The sequence below is a fragment of the Castanea sativa genome, chromosome 1, assembly GCF_040712315.1.
Source record: "Castanea sativa cultivar Marrone di Chiusa Pesio chromosome 1, ASM4071231v1".
In the NCBI taxonomy this organism is placed as follows: domain Eukaryota; kingdom Viridiplantae; phylum Streptophyta; class Magnoliopsida; order Fagales; family Fagaceae; genus Castanea; species Castanea sativa.
The window spans coordinates 4,079,425-4,098,307 of record NC_134013.1 but is presented as its reverse complement, the minus strand read 5'-3'; the positions used below and the strand labels follow the sequence as shown (position 1 = coordinate 4,098,307).

The 18,883-nt window shown below is 32.3% G+C and overlaps 1 protein-coding gene and 1 pseudogene across 1 annotated transcript; both read right to left on the bottom strand.

Annotated features, from left to right (window-relative positions):
- Positions 1-2,588: 2,588 nt before the first annotated feature.
- On the bottom strand, positions 2,589-4,070 carry LOC142633006 (putative acetyltransferase At3g50280; annotated as a pseudogene).
- A 3,512-nt stretch (positions 4,071-7,582) lies between these two features.
- On the bottom strand, positions 7,583-8,956 carry LOC142623360 (uncharacterized). The gene has a single exon (XM_075796759.1). It carries the CDS (start codon positions 8,954-8,956, stop codon positions 7,583-7,585), a length of 1,374 nt encoding a protein of 457 aa, XP_075652874.1.
- Between the last annotated feature and the right edge of the window lie 9,927 nt (positions 8,957-18,883).

Sequence of the window (18,883 nt, the reverse complement as noted above, 5' to 3'; positions counted from 1 at the left end):
TGCATAAAATGATGAGGCGGGAGGTTTATAAACGGGAGTTGTAATTGTAACATGCTAAACTCTAACAGTAGCGTCCGCATCATCTTCATCACATTCAGCCATATCATCAACATGAGGATTGAGAGTAATTTCATGGTCATCAACACCCCTGTCAAAGTCGCCTTGCTCAATCCTCTATTCGTATTCATCTCTATCATCAAGATCTTCCCCAAAACAGTGTTCGTCTTCATCTTCAACTATTGGAAGTGTAGAGGATTCACCTCGATGTGTACAAAAATTGATCTTCATATCTATTGCCAGGTTCGCTCTCAATTGTTGTTGGTGTCTCTTGAAAAGGGGGTGTATAGCCTCCCAATGTGGTGCATTGATCATCTAGAACTGCCAACTGTAGAGATGTAGTTGTTTGTACAATTTCCTGTACGCCGACTTTTGCACGCGGCTCCAAAGTGATGTATAACTCAAAATTTGCTACTTGTTCCCATTTACGCATCTTGCTAAACATGATCTTCACATGTTTGTCTTCTGTTATCGCCATATATTTGTAATTAATGCATTGATTGAGGACTTCATGTGGAGAACATAAAGTAATATGTATGTCATGCAAAGCAGGGTTCAGTTGCAGCTCTTCCATAATTTTTATCTTCAAATCACTCAGTGTCTTTAACTTACGGCGTATCATCATATAACAGCACTGGATACCCAGACCTTGAAATGGAAATCCGTCATAAGGGTTGGCATTACTAAGGGGTCCACCGTAGTATATATTTATATGGATCATTATCAACTTATAGATCATCAAGTGCAATTGTGTTAGTGAGAAATTTATAACTCTCAATCAACATCAATCACAAAACTTTGCGTGTGACATGCAAACAATACTAACCTCAACCAAATTTGCATATACTCAACTCAGGTCACATACAAAAATAGTCATTACCAATTTCATATTCTTTTAAAATTCCAAATCGTTCTAGGGGCATGACTTTCAAAACCCATTCAAATAAGATATGATGAACAAAAATATTATACCAACTAGTTACCCATTGAAATCTCTGTTACAAATCTTAAACAAATATATCTTGAAATAATTTATGCTAAAAAGACTACAAATATCAAACTCATAATCCATTTCATACCAATGACAAAAACCTAAAAGTACTAAATATTCCCAATATTTAATCACAATATTAATTTTTTTTAAAAACCTAGCATATTATTAATCACAATATTTACACTAACAAAAAAAAAAAAAAATCCCAATACATTGTAATAACATAATTAATCACAATATTTGGTACTAAATATTCCCCCAATACTAAATATTCTCAATAATTAGTCACAATATTAAATTTTTTTAAAAAGCAAATAATTTAATCACAATATTTACACTAACAAAAAATAAACAAATATTCCCAATAATTAATCACAATATTAATTTTTTTAAACAAAACTTAGCAAATAATTTAATCACAATATTTACACTAACAAAAAATAAGCAAATATTCCCAATAATTAATCACAATTTTAATTTTTTTTAAAAACTTAGCAAATAATTTAATCACAATATTTACGCTAACAAAAAATAAACAAATATTCCCAATAATTAATCACAATATTATTTTTTTTTAAAAAAACTTAGCAAATAATTTAATCACAATATTTACACTAACAAAAAAAAAATTCCCAATAATTAATCATAATATTAATTTTTTTTTAAAAAACTAGCACAATATACTAACAAACTAATCACAATATACTAACAAATAAATTAATCACAATATTTCCACTAACAAACAAAAAAACAAAAATTTTCCTAATATGTTCTAATTGTTTCTTAAATAATCATAATATTAACTAGATTTTCCTAGCAAATAATCATAATATTAACTAACAAAAAATATTTCCAATATTATATAAACATTACCTGTGAGAGATTGTTGTTAATGTGACAAATTGTGTGAGAATTGAGGAATGTGAGTGTGAGCTTGAGGGAACTTGTGTGAGAGCTGAAGAGAGGATGTGAGAGCTGAAGAGTGATCTGTGTGTCGGGTAAAGGGGGGAAAAAGGTCCCAGTTGGGACCCACATGACACGTGGACCGGTTGGGGACCATTCACTAAAATCGAGTCCAGTAGACTCGATTTTCAAAAGCAGAGAAATCGAGTCTAATTTACTCGAGTTACATCCACGTGGCCAAAAAGCGCTAGTGGGACCTGACACAAAATCGAGTGTAGTAGACTTGATTTCCTTTAAAGTGATCCATGTGCCTAAGCACATGACCTGAGTGTGAAAAGGCGTTGTGGGACCAGACTAGGAAATCAAGTTCTTTGGACTCGATTTTCATGACCCAAAATTGAGTTCAATGAACTCGATTTCCAGGTCTACGTGGACTCCTTGTCCACCTCAGCTGGTGCCACGATGGAAAATCAAGTACGATATACTCGATTTATGAGCCCAAAATCAAGTCCTCTAGACTCGATTTGTTAGAAACCAAAATAGTTTCAAATCTTGGCTAACTAATAATATTGTTTGGATTTTATAGTTATTTAAAAAAAAAAAAAAAAAAATCCGTTAGGCACTTTACAAATATCTATTGCTTTCTTTCCCCACAAATGACAGATTTGGCTTGGTCTTCTGCAAGGTATACCTTTAGAAACAAGTGGAGCTGGTGGGGCAAAGAGACAGCATCCATGAACTCCTCATCAGACTCAAGAGCACTCATTGAATCTGGCAGAAGGCACACCTACAAATCAATGCTTCCTCCTCCTTCATAACCCGGGTATGATGACACCTTCCGATTAGATTTGTCTGCATACCCACTGCGAAGTGCCACTGCTTTCCCCATTCCAAATTCATTCCCATACATGTTGAACCTGGGTGAACTACCCATCATTACATTGTTTTTATTAAAAGGCTTGGTAAGTTGATAAACTTTAGGAGACTGCAGCCAGGTATCAACTCACGCACAACCTGGTCAGTGTGGTTAGCCACAGCCTCGTGCAACTTCCATGCTGCCCACCCAAGATTATGTTCGAGTAATTCACCAGCTGTGGTTACTCCTCTCAATGCGTGAAGCGAGTTCTCAAAGTAATCATTAGACAAGGATGGCTCCATTCTTGACCTGTTATTGGCGGCCAAATTGCAATTTGTTATCTGGTCACATGGTAGACGACGCACACGTGTAACGCACCTCCAAACAAGTGCAGAAAAGCACTGAAAGGAGGAGATTTTGTTGGTGTTGGATTCTGCATTGGCTTTTGCTTTGGGTTTCGCTATGGATTTGGATGAGAAGTTTAACATTTTAGCTCTAAGTTTTGGTGCTTCAAATCTGGAAATGAACTCATCTTGATGTGTGAAAGGGAGATTGATGATTGGCTTAAAGCCATCAGGAAACCATCGCTTGTGGATTGGTGGGCGTGTGATAGAAATATTACTTCCCTGTGCCTGAAAGATCTCAGACCAAGTGTTAAAGAAATGCCAATAAGAGGTTCCATCGCCAATACAGTGGTTCATGGAACAGCCTATAAAGATACCACCTTTTAGTTCTGTCACTTGAATGGAAAGCAAAGGCATGGTATGACCATCATAGTTGACCGCACTATCAAGATCAAGAAAGGATCGAATGATTGATGGTACATCAATCGGAGAAAGGATATCAGACTTTGTCATATCTAGATCTGCATAGATGAATTTAGCTCTAGGGCTGTTGCTGTAGTCTATAAAAATCAAGCTTGAAGGTGGGTTTTCATTATTTTGTGTCACAAGGCGGCCTGCAAGTGGGTAGAAATGAACAAGGGTGACAGAGAGGGAATGTTTAAGCCTGTCCAAGTGAGTTTTGATGAAGTCTTCTTGGGAATTTTCTGTTGGAGGTTTGGTAAAAAGAAGGCCCTTCTGGATATAGTTTGCAGAGAGCATGGCAAGATCCCATGGTGTCAGGTATAAGGGCCTCTTTGACACTTCTAAAGCATACTGTGGTTTGATAAAGCTCTCTGAGATGTATCTGATTTTGGGAGGATTAGTAGACATCAGAAATTGATCATAGAATTGTTTGAAGGAGGCTAAAGGGCTAATTGATACTCTTCAAACTCCCGAATTTTGAATAGCTACTGTGGTTTATGTACTTGAGAATTAGCAGATGTTTGACTAGCTCTCTTATTTGTTTTCCGTTAAGCATTATTCAATTCTTATTTTTTTTTATTATATTTATATATACGCATATGAAATGCAGTAAGATTTGAATATTATGGTATCTATCTTGGATGATTACTCTTTATCCAAATTCTATTACAATAATAAGAAATTTTATTAGCTGAGTTAACTAGAATCTATATATGCCAAGAGTTTTGTAACTTAATTGACACTTCTTGCTTCTTCAAACAGAGACATTTAGACATCATATCTCCTATAACTATCAAATTATTGATTAAAAAAAATAAATAAAAAATGATATCTATTGGCAATGGAAGTTAAAGTTGCACTCTAATGTAATATTGAAATATATTTTAATATGCTCACTTGTGCCAAGCATAAGATGTATATAGTAAAATCATATATATAGAACCAAAGTTTGAGAGAAACTTTTTCTTATTTTGATGCTAGATATGGGTACATATCATAAATTATAAATATTCATCCAAACTAATTATTGTTACACTCTGACAACATTTAGTCACCCACTTCAATCTTCATATAATATCTGCGACTAAGATGTTCTTGAAAGAAGAGAACTTGTCTACATCCCCCTTCATCACCATCTCTCTTGTCTAAGTTTTTCACTAACAAGTCTCAGTAGATTATTTCCTTCTTATCTTCTCAAAAAAAAAAAAAAATTATTTCCTTCTTAGTCTTTGAGCCAGAATCGAAATCAAATGACTACATTAATAAGCTATCAAAAATAGAAAAGAAAAAAGGACAACATGAATTACATTCATCTGTCATCACCAAAGTTGTAGTATCAGTGCTTATCTATGCAAGTAGAGGTTCCTCCGCTCAAATCTTACAAGGGCCTTATAAAACTAATATACAATAAATAATAATAATAATAGAAGCTACTATTTTACACTCAAACAATATATATTGCATGAGTATGTAGCATGTCATATAACATATTTGATCCAGTCTGCAGATGAATATCACATACTCCTTTTATTTTGGTATCTTTCTATTAACACCATATACTTTGCAAATTACTCTTGATAGTGAAACAAAAAATCATTATACCCATCCATTTCCTGCACTTCTGACGTCATTAGAATGATAACAGAGATTAACTGCTACTAAAGCTCTACAAATAAAGCTCTACTTCCTGCAACAATGACAAAGGCAGGGACGGAGCCATTCTTTGGCTTTGGGGTGCCAGAGGAGTATATATATTACTTATAGATTTGAGCAATTTTGCCCATATAAAATTAGACTTGCCCCCTCAACAAAATCTTTGAACCCTTTAAACAAAATGAAAAAGCCCAAGAAACATTTACAAATCTAAAATCCCAAACAAAACAAATAAGTAAACGTAAAAAATTAGCCCAACAACATAGACTAATAAAAAATATAAAGAAATTTGAACACAATCAGCCAATTTACCAAAATATTAGCCCAGCCCTTAAAATTTTTGAAACGAAACCAATCTGATCTCAAATCATTCCATCAAATCCCCCCCCCCCCCAAAAAAAAACTCTAACAAAGAGAGAGACACTAGTATTGAGATGTGAGGCTAAGACCAAATGCTGTAGTACCACGTGGCACGTCAGTACTAAACTCTCAAACTCTCACCTCTCTCTCATCCTCCTCAAACTCTGACCTCCGATTTATCCATCATCCTTACCCATCATCCTCTCTATCCATCAACCTCACCAATTCATCATCCTTCTCACCGCCGCCACTAAAGCTCACGCATCATCGCACTGAAGCTCACGTACCATCGTTGACCTGATTTATCATCCTCCTTCTCACCCATCTTCAAAGCCCAACTCCATTCATCCATCATCCTCACCGCCGACCTGATTCATCATCTCTGACTTGATTCATCATCCTCCTCACTGAAGCTTTCTGTTCAATCAGCCATCGCCGACCCACGCAAGCCATGCCCTATCACCGTGTTTGTGTGTGTTTGTTTATGTTGTTGTTGATTTTGCTTTGGGGTTATTGAAAAGATCCTAAATTTTTTGAAGTTTAGTTTGTGATTGGTGATTTTTGATGGTTTGGGTTGAGGAAAAAGATTAGGGATTTGGGTTGGGGTCATGTAATCCTTTTGTTTGGTTATTGAGAAAACCGAGGATATATTAATAATTTGATTGTTAATTGAAATTGGGTTTTGTTGGGCCAAATGGTATTTTTCCTGCATTTTCTGATCAGCCTGATACTAAATTGAGGAAAATATTGTAAAGAGATAGATTGTTGTGCTTATTATTTTTTCAGCTTGTAAATGTTTGTTTGGGAGTTTTCTGTGCAGGGAGGTTTTTATTTTGTTGTTTCTATATATGCATGTGATGTTGGCAGAGGCAGAGGCGGTGGCGGTGACAGGGCAATTGTGTTGCGGTGTTTGTGATTGTTGTTTATTGTAGGGAATGTATATTATTTTATTGTAGTAGATATATTATTTTATTATATTGTTTATATTATTTTACTGTGTTAAAAGCTAAAATAAAACCACTTATGTTAGATGTTTTGTAAAGTAAGAAGGTAAAATAGATAAAATAGTTTTTTGTAGTGTCAAATAGCTAAAATTATAACTCCACCAACGTGGATGCTCTAAACGAGAAACAATATCAATAAAAAATATTTCTTACCGTCTACAATTCTAGTTATTTATATGAATTCTTGCTATATAAAACCGTGTCAAATATAGATTTTTTAACTGAGGGTAACAAATGATACAATATAGATAAATAATTAATGGTTTTGCTTGTCTTTTAGTGTTTTTTATTTATTTATTTTAAAGTTGAGATGGTTTGAAATTTTAATTGTTAGTTGTTGATATTTAATAAAGTTGGTTGATTGTAGTGTTGTGCTATTCATAGTGTCATTTTTTACGAACAATTTTATGTTACGGAACAATTTTATGTATGAATTCAATTATAAATGATTTCTAAGATTTAAAAAATCCGTTGAGTCCCTTTTTCATAAATGATTACATTGTTAATACTTAATACTAAATGGATGTTATTTGGATTTTTATAATGATTTATTATTTATTATATATATTTGGCCCCTCCTAACTTGAACTACTGGCTCTGTCGCTGGACAAAGGGGTACTAAATCTTCCACATGGTATATGAGCTGCTGCTATTTTACGCTAAAGTAGCACCTAGTGTGAATTAAAAAACTGAAAAAGAAAAAAGTAGCACCTATTGCATGAGTATGAAGCATGATATATGACATAATCACATACTATTTTTATTTAGGTATGTTTCGGACAGCATATGCATCATATGCTTTGTAAATTACGCTTACATACTACCAATAGATTCCTGCATTTTGATGTCATTAGAATCATAGCACAGATTAACTGCAACATTTAGATACTCACTAACAAATATGCATTGAAGATTTGGCTTGGTCATCTGCGCGGTTGAGCTTGGGAAACTAGTGCTTCTGGTGGGACAGAGAGACCGCATCCATGAACTCCTCATCAGACTCAAGAGCGCTCATTGAATCTAGCGGAAGGCACACCTCCAAATCAATGCTTCCTCCTCCTCCGTAACCCGGGTATGATGTCACTTTCCCATCAAACATGTCTGCAAACCCACTGCGAACTGCCACTGCTTTCCCCATTCCAAATTCATTCCCATACATGTTGAACCTGGGTGAACTCCCCATCACTACATTGCATGGGTCAACAGACTGAGTCGGTTGGAAAACAAAAGGAGACTGCAGCCAGGTATGAAGGAAGTCAAGCACAACTTTGTCAGTGTGGTTGATCACAGCCTCGTGCAACTTCCATGCTGCCCACCCAAGATTATGTTCAAGCAATTCACCAGCTGTCGTTACTCCTTTGACTGTGCTAAGCGAGTTCCCAAAGTAATCATTAGACAAGGATGGCTCCATTCTTGACCTGTTATTGGCGGCTAATCTGCAATTTGTTATCTGGTCATGTGGTAGACAATGAGCACGCGATATGCACCTCCAAACAAGTGCAGATAAGGACTGAAAGGAAGAGATTTTGTTGGTGTTGGATTCTGCATTGGCTTTTGCTTTGAGTTTTGCTATGGATTCAGATGAGAAGTGGAACATTCTTGCTCTAAGTTTTGGTGCTTCAATTCGGGAAATGAATTCATCTTCGTGTGTGAAAGGGAGATTGATGATTGGATCAACGCCATCAGGAAACCATCGCTTGTGGATAGGAGGGCGTGTTATAGATATGTTATTTCCATGTGCCCCAAAGATCTCAGACCAAGTATTAAAGAAATGCCAAAAAGAGGTTCCATCGCCAATTGAATGGTTCATGGAACAGCCTATAAAGATACCATCTTTTAGTTCTGTCACTTGAATGGAAAGCAGAGACATGGTATGACCATCATAATTGACTGCCATGTTATGATCAAAGAAGGATTGAACGACTGATGGTACATCAATAGGAGAAAGGATATCAGATACTGTCATGTTTAGAGATGCATGGATGAATTTAGCTCCAGGGCCGTTACCGCAATCAACAAAAATCAAGCTTGAAGGTGGGTTTTCATTTTTTTGTGTCACAAGGCGGCCTGCAAGTGGGTAGAAATGGACAAGGGTGACAGAGAGGGAATGCTTAAGCCTGTCCAAGAGAGTTTTGATGAAGTCTTCTTGGGCATTTGCTGCTGGAGGTTTGGTAAAAAGAAGGCCCTTTTGGATAGATTTTGAGGATAGAATGATAAGATCCCATGGTGTCAGGTATAAGGGCCTCTTTGAGTCTTCTATAGCATACTGTGGTTTGATAAAGCTCTCTGAGATGTATCTAATTTTGGGAGGATTGGTAGACATCAGAAATTGGTCACAGAATTGTTTCAAAGAGGTTAAAAGGCTAATTGATACTATTCAATCTCCTGACTTTTGAATAGCTACTCTGGTTTATATACTTTAAGAATTGGCAGATATATGACCAGCTGTCTCATTTGTTTTTAGTTAATTATTATTAAATTCTGATATTCTTTATATTTATATATATACACACAAAATAAAATAAGATTTGAATATTATGGTGTCTATTTTTGGTTGATTACTCTTTATACAAATCCTATAGCAATATTAAGAAATTTTATTAGTTGGGTTAATTGGAATCCAAATATGCTCAAAGTCTTATAGCTCAATTTTCACTTTCTAGTATTTCAAATGGAGGCATCTAAAGATCAACTCTCCCTCCTTTAACAATCAAATTATTTAAAAAGACAAAAAAAAGAAAAAGGGAAAAGAATCCATTAGAGTTGGTAGTTAAAGTTGCACTTTAATATATATATATATATATATATATATATAGAGAGAGAGAGAGAGAGAGTTTAAGTTACATCTGGTGTAGTTCAAGTAATATTACACTACCTAATAACTTTTTATTGAGTTAATCTTTAAAAAAAAAAAAATCGAAACATTGAATTATATGTTTACTATGTTCTTAACACACACACACACACACCAAGTTTCATGTCAATCAAATGTCATTTACACATGATCGATGACATAGTTATTGATCTCAGATTATCTTGAAATTTTGCAAGCATGTATAGTATGAAATATTGAGTGATGTAACATAATTTTGGTGAATTTCCCCATTGAGGCCTTAGAAATAGTGATTTTTTTTAATTTTATTTTTAGTAATATTTCTTTTTATTATTAACTTTTAGTTTAAAAATCAGAGTAAGATGCCGTTTGTTTTGAAACGTCTCTTAGAGATAGTAATTTCAATTTTTGCAATTATCACAATTTTGCTATTTTGGTAAAATTTTCTATTTTGTCTCCTAATTATGTGATTAGCATGAATTAGGGTTGCTGGACATATTCCTAGCTTCTTAGGTTTTCTTTTACTATTTAAATACATTTTAACCTTCAAGGAAATTTAGTTATTAGATTAATAAAACTTCAGACTTTGTCTATTGTTTATTTTTGGTGGATTCTAGAACCCTAGCACCTTGTGGATTCAGGGAACCCCTCATGGATTCGAGGTTATCATTCATAAGATAACGTGTTTAGTTTATTTTTCATTCAAGAAATAATGTGTTTGTTTTCTTATAGCTTCCGTGACATCATATATATATATATATATATATATATATATATATAAATAAAAGGTAAGTTCTCTTCTTTCAAGAACATCTTAGTCAAAGACTTATCAAAGTGTACCAAAAATTATTTATTTACAATAGATATTTGAATGGATATTCATGATGAAGTCGTTACATTTGGTCCCATTTTTTTTTTTCGGAAAATAGCTCTATCTCATGCTATGCTAAATAAAGGAAATTAAAAGGCAATATGAAAACTAATTAAAAAAAAATTATATTTCATTTTTAAGAATGCAACCAGGTATATGAAAACAAGATAGTTTTTTAAAAAATTCTACCAAACATAGAAAAATGAGGTAATTTTCTTTGAAAAAAACTTCTAAACATAAGAAAATGAGATAATATTCCAAAAGAAATGCCAATAAGAGGTTCCATTGCCAATTGAATGGTTCATGGAACAGCCTATAAAGATACCGTCTTTTAGTTCTGTCACTTGAATGGAAAGCAAATGCATGGTATGACCATCATAATTGACTGCCCTGTCATGATCAAAAAAGGATTGATGGTACATCAATAGGAGAAAGGATATCAGATACTGTCATGTTTAGAGTTGCATAGATGAATTTAGTTCCAGGGCTGTTACTGCAATAAACAAAAATCAAGCTTGAAGGTGGATTTTTGTGTGTGTGTGTGTCACAAGGTGGCCTGCTAGTGGATAGAAATGGACTAGGGTGATAGAGATCAAGGGAATGCTGAAGCCTGTCCAAGAGAGTTTTGATGAAGTCTTCTTGGGCATTTGCTGTAGGAGGTTTGGTAAAAAGAAGGCCCCTCTGGATATAATTTGCAGGGAGCATGGTAAGATCCCATGGTGACAGGTAGAAGGGCCTCTTTGACTCTTCTAAAGCACACTCTGGTTTGATAAAGCTCTCTGAGATGTATTTGATTTTGAGAGGATTAGTAGACATAATTGTTTGAAGGAGGCTAAAGGGCTAATTGATACTCTTCAATCTCCAGTCCCCATTTTGTTTAATGTTATCCTTATCTTTTGATTTAAAAAAAACTGGAATGAATTGGTGCAGGTGGTAAAGTCTGTACTCTTAAACTTATTGTAAGAAACAACATGTAATTGCAAGTTGCAACATGTAAAAGCTGACAAACAGACACGTTTTTTTTTTTTTCTTCATTAGCCTTCCTTCATATTCTTTAATCTCCTCTCGCCACAGCTGCCAGTCAAATTGTTTGAAGGTTATTTACAAATTTTCAATAGAAGAAAAGAGGTAAAGGGCAAGTGACAGATTCCGAATTCATTTTGATCATCCCTGACACCCATGACACGTCAACTATTATTGACTGTTGGATGAAAAAAAAAAAAAAGGTGACATGGCAATCGGAAGGAAATTATCTCAAACGACCACGACGTTTGCTCAAACGAGATATATTTATCAATTTTTTCTTTTTGTTTATTTTGAGTTGAGATTATTGGGGAATACAGTTGCAATTTTTTTTTGTGATATATATATATATATATATATATATATATATATATATATATATATATATATAATTTGTTGCTTCTTCTAACTACACAACAAAGTCATGAACTAAAAGAGCTTGTTTCGCATGGTCTTGTATTGTCATAATAACTATTTTAAGTGTTTGTATGAAAACTGTGGGTACTCAGGATCTTCGCCTCAAAGGCCAAGGGTGGACCTTGGAAACCTTGTTTTTGGCTTTACACATTTGTCCCACGTCGAAGAGAACTTCCCCTACTTTCTGCCTTATAAGCCGTGAAGCGAAGAAGTAGTGTACCATCAGTTGTCCGCCCTTGGCCTTTGAGGCGGAGATCCTGAGTACCCACAAAAACATATGCGATTATTCTTGTTAGAAAATAGAGAGAACAATAAATTTTTTTATAAAGAAATTTCTGCCACGGTATGTTGATCAATAACTTATACATTTTAAGATTATAGATTATGATACTAAATTTAATATTATAATATTTAAATTTCTTACTACTTTATAAAAATAAAAAATTATCCTTAATTGGTCTTCAAATTCACATTATATTGTATTAAAACAATAAAATTGTGTAATTAAGTCAAAAACTAAAATACTATATAAGCTTAGGGTGGGGGGAAGATTAGCACTACTCATTAAATTAAAATATTAAGAATAATAATATTCGTTTTTCTCATCTTGGACTAAAGTGGACCAAAATGGATTGAAGTGCACTAAATAAACAGAAGTGGACCCAAATGACCTGAGATGGTCCGAATTTGAAGGCACGTATTAGTAACAATCCTAAACATTAATTTAGTTACAGGTAGATTTATACGTTTACATACTTTTTTTTCTTAGGTAGGTGATAGAAATTTATTGATGTATTGTTAAAAGGATTGAGAATAAAGCGCCACATTATATATATATATATATATATATATATATATGTATATATATATATATATATATAAAAGTCTCTTTTATAAATAGAAGTCTCTATTATAAAAGTTGGACTCCACAATTGGTGGTTGCACGCAACGTTGACAAGACAAGTGGTGCAATTCTCTATTTATTTAGTATGATGTGGACAAATAGTGTCACTAGTCTATTTCTCCTATACTATTTATAATAGGATTCTCCTATTTGAATTTGACTTTTATATGATTAAAAAAATACCCCTATTAATAAAGGTAACTCTCTTAGAAATATGATCACAAATATCAAGCAAATAACAAATTTAAAAAGAGAACTCCTTAAGTTTATGTTTTTTTTTTTTTTTTTCCTTTCACGTTCATCTTTTTATTCCCTAAAATTTAGCCTTTTTTTTTTTATTCCTTTTTCATCTGAATAGTACACATTATTTTAAAAAAAAAAAAAAAAAAAAAAAAAAAACTATGAGAACTCTTAAAATTTAGCCTTTTTTCCCCTCACGTTTATCTTGTTTTTCCTACCCATCTTTCTCTATATCACTACAACACTTTCAAACCCATATTCAAAAAAGAAATTACAGTTACTGCTAATATTTAAAGTTTATCATTTTAATTTATTTGAAAAATAAAAAAATATATCACATTTTTTTTAATCTCACGTCACAAAAAGTCCTAATTCTGAATAAAACCCCCCCACTTAAAAAAAAAAAAAAAAAACATATTACTCATTTAAAAAAGAATTACTTATCCTTATCTCAATATTTTTTCTATATCACTATACCACTTTCAAACACATGTTCAAAAGAGAAATTACAGTTTCCGGCTATCTTTAAAAGTAAATTAGTATATATGAAAAAAAAAAAAAAAAAGAGTCTCTGAGCACGCGCAACACGCATGCGTAGAGGCTAGTACTATCATATAAAAGTTGAGCTTATAAGTCGTGGTTGTGCTAAGTGGCTACTCTCACTAATTAGTAAATTTATTTTATATTATTTGTTAAATATATTTCCTCAAATTAAGGGATAATATTTAACAATTGTTTAATTTAGGTAAAATTTTATCATTTAAATTTCAACAAATTTAAATCCTATTCAAACTAAAAGTCTATTATAAAAAATTATAAACTTAAATCTCAAACAATAACCCATGTTTTCTTTTTATATAAAAAAAAAAACCCACATTTTGATTTCTATTTCAACTAAAAGTCTATTATCAATATTTTAAGAACAATTAATTAGTAAATTAATTTTATACATTTAAACTTTAAAAAATATATATTCTATTCAAACTAAGGGCATGTTTGGTAAGAGTATTTAAAGATAGTTTTTTGTTTTGCAATTCATAAAATTGTGGATCCCACACTTGAATCTATTGTTTGATTGATGTTCTCTAAATACAATTTTCAGAAAATTGTATCCTATTTTCCTTGTTCAAAACAGAATTTTGAAAATGGTTGAGAGGATGTTTTCAAGATACAGAAAATGTTTTTAATGACATAGCTGTAAATAAATTGAAAACATTGGACCCCACATATTTGTCCAAATTCTCCGATCTCTTAAATTAAAAGGCTTATCTTTATCACAAAATATTTCTCATACTTTAAATTTGAAAGTTATCATTATTATATATAAAAAAAGAGGTACATGAACTCTACTTATCATAATCCACACAAAAAAGTAATCTACAGATTCTACCCTTTACTTTTTGTAATTTTTTTTTTAAAAAAAATCTCAAAAATAGAAATGGTCTACCAAACCTTTTTTTTTTAAATATTTTGAAAATTGTTCTTAAAAGTGGGAGCCAAACACTTATAATATAAAAATGATTATTTAAAACTAGTATAGTTAAAAGCTGAAACGTAGTATTTATTGTTTCTACGCTCTTGTTGAGCCACATCATTTAATTATTTCCAGCATTCTCTCTCTCTCTCTCTCTCTCTCTCTCTCTCTCTCTCTCTCTTATTAATTTTCGAACTTATTGTTGTACTTTCTCCAATTTCCCCCCTTTTACCTTTTTATCTCCCCCACTACAAATTACATTAATAGCATTTTTCCTCTAACCCTATATCTTCCTCTATTTTTTGTTTTTCTTATTCCCCCTCTTCTTACTATTAATTTACAATTCTATCTCTCATTTTATACATAGTTTTCCCACTCACAAAATGTTATTTATCTCTCTTTTGCTTTCTCAAAATTTTCTTTTTCATTTTTTTAAGGATTCTTTTAATATAATTTTTCTTGCATCTCTACTTTAAGTTGATGAATTTTTGTATTATTTGGAATTTTACTTTGAGTTGAGGTGATTAAGTTGTGTTTTTAAGTTATTATCTTTTTTCTTCTCTTTGGTTTCATGGATGTTATCTTATTGTATTATAAAGATAGTATATAAGAATATTATGTTATTTTATTACACAATATAACAAGACTTGGATAATTTGGTACTCTATATTTTTTTAATTTTTACTTTTTTTTTCTTCTCATATTATTTTCAATAAATTTCTTGTTATTCTCTCTCGAAAAAGTGGTTACTCTCTCTCTCTCTCTCTCTCTTGATTTTTTATTCTTTTTTGCAACTTTACTTTATATTGATGAATCATTGTGATTTTTAAAACTCTAATTTAGGATAATATCTCTCTCTCTCTCTCTCTCTCTCTCTCTCTCTCTCTCTCTCTCTCTCTCTCTCTCTCTCTCTTATAGTTTTGGTTTGATTTTTTTTTAGTTAATACTTGACTATTTTGGAAGTAAGAATTTGAGTTAATATCAAAACACAATCTTGGCTATGTTAATTATAGAATGACATTCAGTCCATTTCAATCAACTTCATCTATTTGGTCCGATTCGGTCAACTTCAGTCCACTTCGGTCCAGTTCGCTCCATTTGGTTCACTTTGGTCTGCTTCCGTTAATTTGGTCCACTTTGGTCCATTACTTCCAATGCAGTCTATTTTGGTCCAGTTTTCTCCATTTGGTGCAAATTGATCTCATTTGGTCCATTCGATCCAAATCGGTCCCATTTGGTTCATGTCGTCCAGTTTAGTCTATTCGATCCATTTGGTCTATTTTAGATCACTTCGGTCCAATTTGATGTACCTACTTAAGAATGGGAAAATAAAAGTTTGGGTTGAGTAATATCAATTGAATTATATGATAGTAGGTTTTGATTAGCTCAACTGGTAAAGTATTAGATGGTTGAATAAGAGATTTGGGGTTCAATCCTTGCTTACATTAAAAACCGATTGGTGTCTTGATTTGATAATAAAGAGTGGACATCATAAGTTGAAACTCTCTAAAAAAATTGAATTATATGATAAGTTTTTGTTATCATAATAATTTCCGTAAGAGAATGAGAATTTGAATAATAAATTTGAAACTTAAAATTTCTAATTGTACCAAAAGAAACTAGGAAAATATAATGCATAATAACAATATTTAGAAGAATATGGATCATTTCAAAAAAGAATAATATCAATCAAAAACATTAAAAATGATAAAATTATATATTTGTAAAAATAGAGTGATGGAAATTATTTTTTGAAATTGTTTAATTTTTGGGGAGAAAAAATGATGTACAATAAAATTTATAAAATAAATTATTCATATTCAGTATAAGTTTGTTATGAATTTTGATTATCATAATAATCTCTTTTAAGAAAACAAATAATTTGAATAATTTATTTGAATAAAAAGTACACACACGCGTGCGCGCGCGCGCACACACACACATATTTATTTATTTTGTTTGAAGGTATAATCAACCTCATGCAATTCATTTAAAAGTAATGACTTTAAAACAAATGAGTAATTGCCCTAAAGATTAGATTCGTATATTCATATCCTTCATATTTAGAAATAATTTCACTTAAATTTTGCCTGACAAAGTGTTCTAAAATGCTACATTAATGTGGCTTAACAAAAGCGTAGCAACAATAAATGTTTTGCTTAAAATTTTAGATATTATGAGTTTTAGATTTAAAATTGTTAGGACATATTTTATGTAATTGGCTAATTTTTTGAAAAAAATGCACTTTATTTGTAATTGGGTAGATCTAAGATGGGCTTAGTACTTCAAGAAACAAGTGTTCAAGTTAAGTATTGAAGTCATGCAAGTCTGACCAAGAAACAAGTGAAGGAAGTGTTGCTCATTAAAGCTCGACAGAAGCTCGGCAAAACCTTTCTATCGAGATTTAAAGTTGAAGCTCGACACAAGCTCGACACAAACTATATCTGTCGAGAATTACGAAGTCAGATTTTTCAGATCTAATTACGCGCATATTGTAATATATTTGTGTAGGGTTTTTTTTCTCACAACCCTAGACATATATAAGACTTATTTTAAAGGTCGTCGCATTATGCACAAGAGATGCAAAGTGTTTGCTAACAGAATACAAGCATATTGTGACCTAATTCATCATTCTCTCTAGAGAAGTTACTGCATCTTTACGTCAAGGGTTTTGTGACCAAGAAGCTTCCTGATCTTTATTGTTGATGAAGTGAAGAACTTTGTAGCCAACATCTTTCTCAAGTTGGTGAATGAGTCACGTACTAGGATTCGTGCAAAGGAGTTAGTCACGTATTGGGATTCGTGCATCATTCGTTAGTCATGTATTGGGATTCGTGCATTGAAAGAAGAGATTGCCGCTACAATACAAGTCCAATTGGGTATTGGGGTAAGGGTTCAACGATAAATTGATATTTTGGGATAGACCATAGGGTTTGGTAAGGTTCCTTATTCTTGTAACTGCTTGTGATTGATAATAGTGGATTCTTAGGAGTGGTGACCTTAAATTCATCCGGTGCGGTTTTGCCTCGGTGGTTTTCCCCATTCGTAAACAAATCACCCATGTCAAATTTATTTTCTGTTGCATTAAGTTATTTGGTAATTTGTTTGTGCTACTACACTATTGCATGTAATTTGACTAATTAATTAACTTGAGTAATTAATTAATTTGCAAGGGGTCAATTCATTTTAACCCAACAAAAATATGTGCTCTCAACCCAAACATTTCTTTTCTTGATATGTAAGTGCACAAAAATGGACTAAAGTAGATACAAATAAACCGAATTGGACCAAATGGAAAGAAGTGGACTGAATATGTGCTCTCAACCTAAACATGTCTTTTCTAGATATGTAAGTGGACACAAATGGAAAGAAGTGGACCGAATGGGAACAAGGTGGATGGAATTGGACAAAATGGGTACAAGGTGGACCAAATAGGATTGAAGTGGACCGAATAAGAATGAATGGACAGATTAGGGCCAAAGTGGACGTAATGGACCAAATAGGAACAAATAGGACTAAAGTGGATCGAATAGGACCAATGTTGACTAAATAAGACTGAATTGAAGAGAATGGACTGAATAAGACCAATGTAGATTGAATAGACCGAATAGGACTAAAGTGGACTGAATGGCCCGAATAAGACCGAAGTGCATAGAATGGACCAAATAGGACCATTATGCGGACCGAATAAGACTGAAGTGGACAAAATAGGACCAATGTGGATGGAAGGACCAAATAAAGCCAAAGTGGACTGAATAGGACTTTTGAATATTTATCATTTTTATTTCATTTTTAGGGCTCATAATTCTAATTTCTAATGTGTGTGTGTATATATATATATATTGTATTTTTTAACTCAAAACAAAAGAGTTTAGCCAAAATATAATAAAATTTCATACTTTTCAGCCTAAAAATAAAGAGAAAATTGAATTTTTGAGCTAAAATTAAAAGACAACATACAAAAAGAATCAATTTAAGACCTAATTCTTCCTCAAAAAAAGAAAAAAGAAAAATATTTAAGACCTAATTAGTGCTTAATTTTTAGGAAGAACAAATTATTTAATTTTCAATAAAATTTAGAGAACAAATTATACGTTATATTACAATTACAAAATAATTATTTATTCTCAAGCATGGCTTGAGTTTGCGATTAGTAAAGATTAATGTGTGAGCAGCTTTTTGAAAGAATCCTTTTTGTCCTGTGCTACGGGTGATTGAAGTTGAGGGACTAACATTACAAGGTGGAGCTTTAAGTAGTTAGTTGCAATTTTACTCTCAAACAGCGCCTGTTGAATGAGTATGTAAAATGTCATATAACATATATGATATATTCTGCAGATGAATATAACAAAATCTTTTTATTTAGGTATCTTTATAACAACATCATAAGCTTTGCAAATTACTCTCTGATTTATATATATATATATATATGGGTAATTCAGCTTTTATTGATTGAAACAAACACAAATTATAAAGGAAAATCCCAAA

Coding starts and splice junctions, on each gene's coding strand:
- LOC142623360 (XM_075796759.1), bottom strand. CDS start 8,956: ATGTCTACCAATCCTCCCAAAATTAGATACATCTCAGAGAGCTTTATC.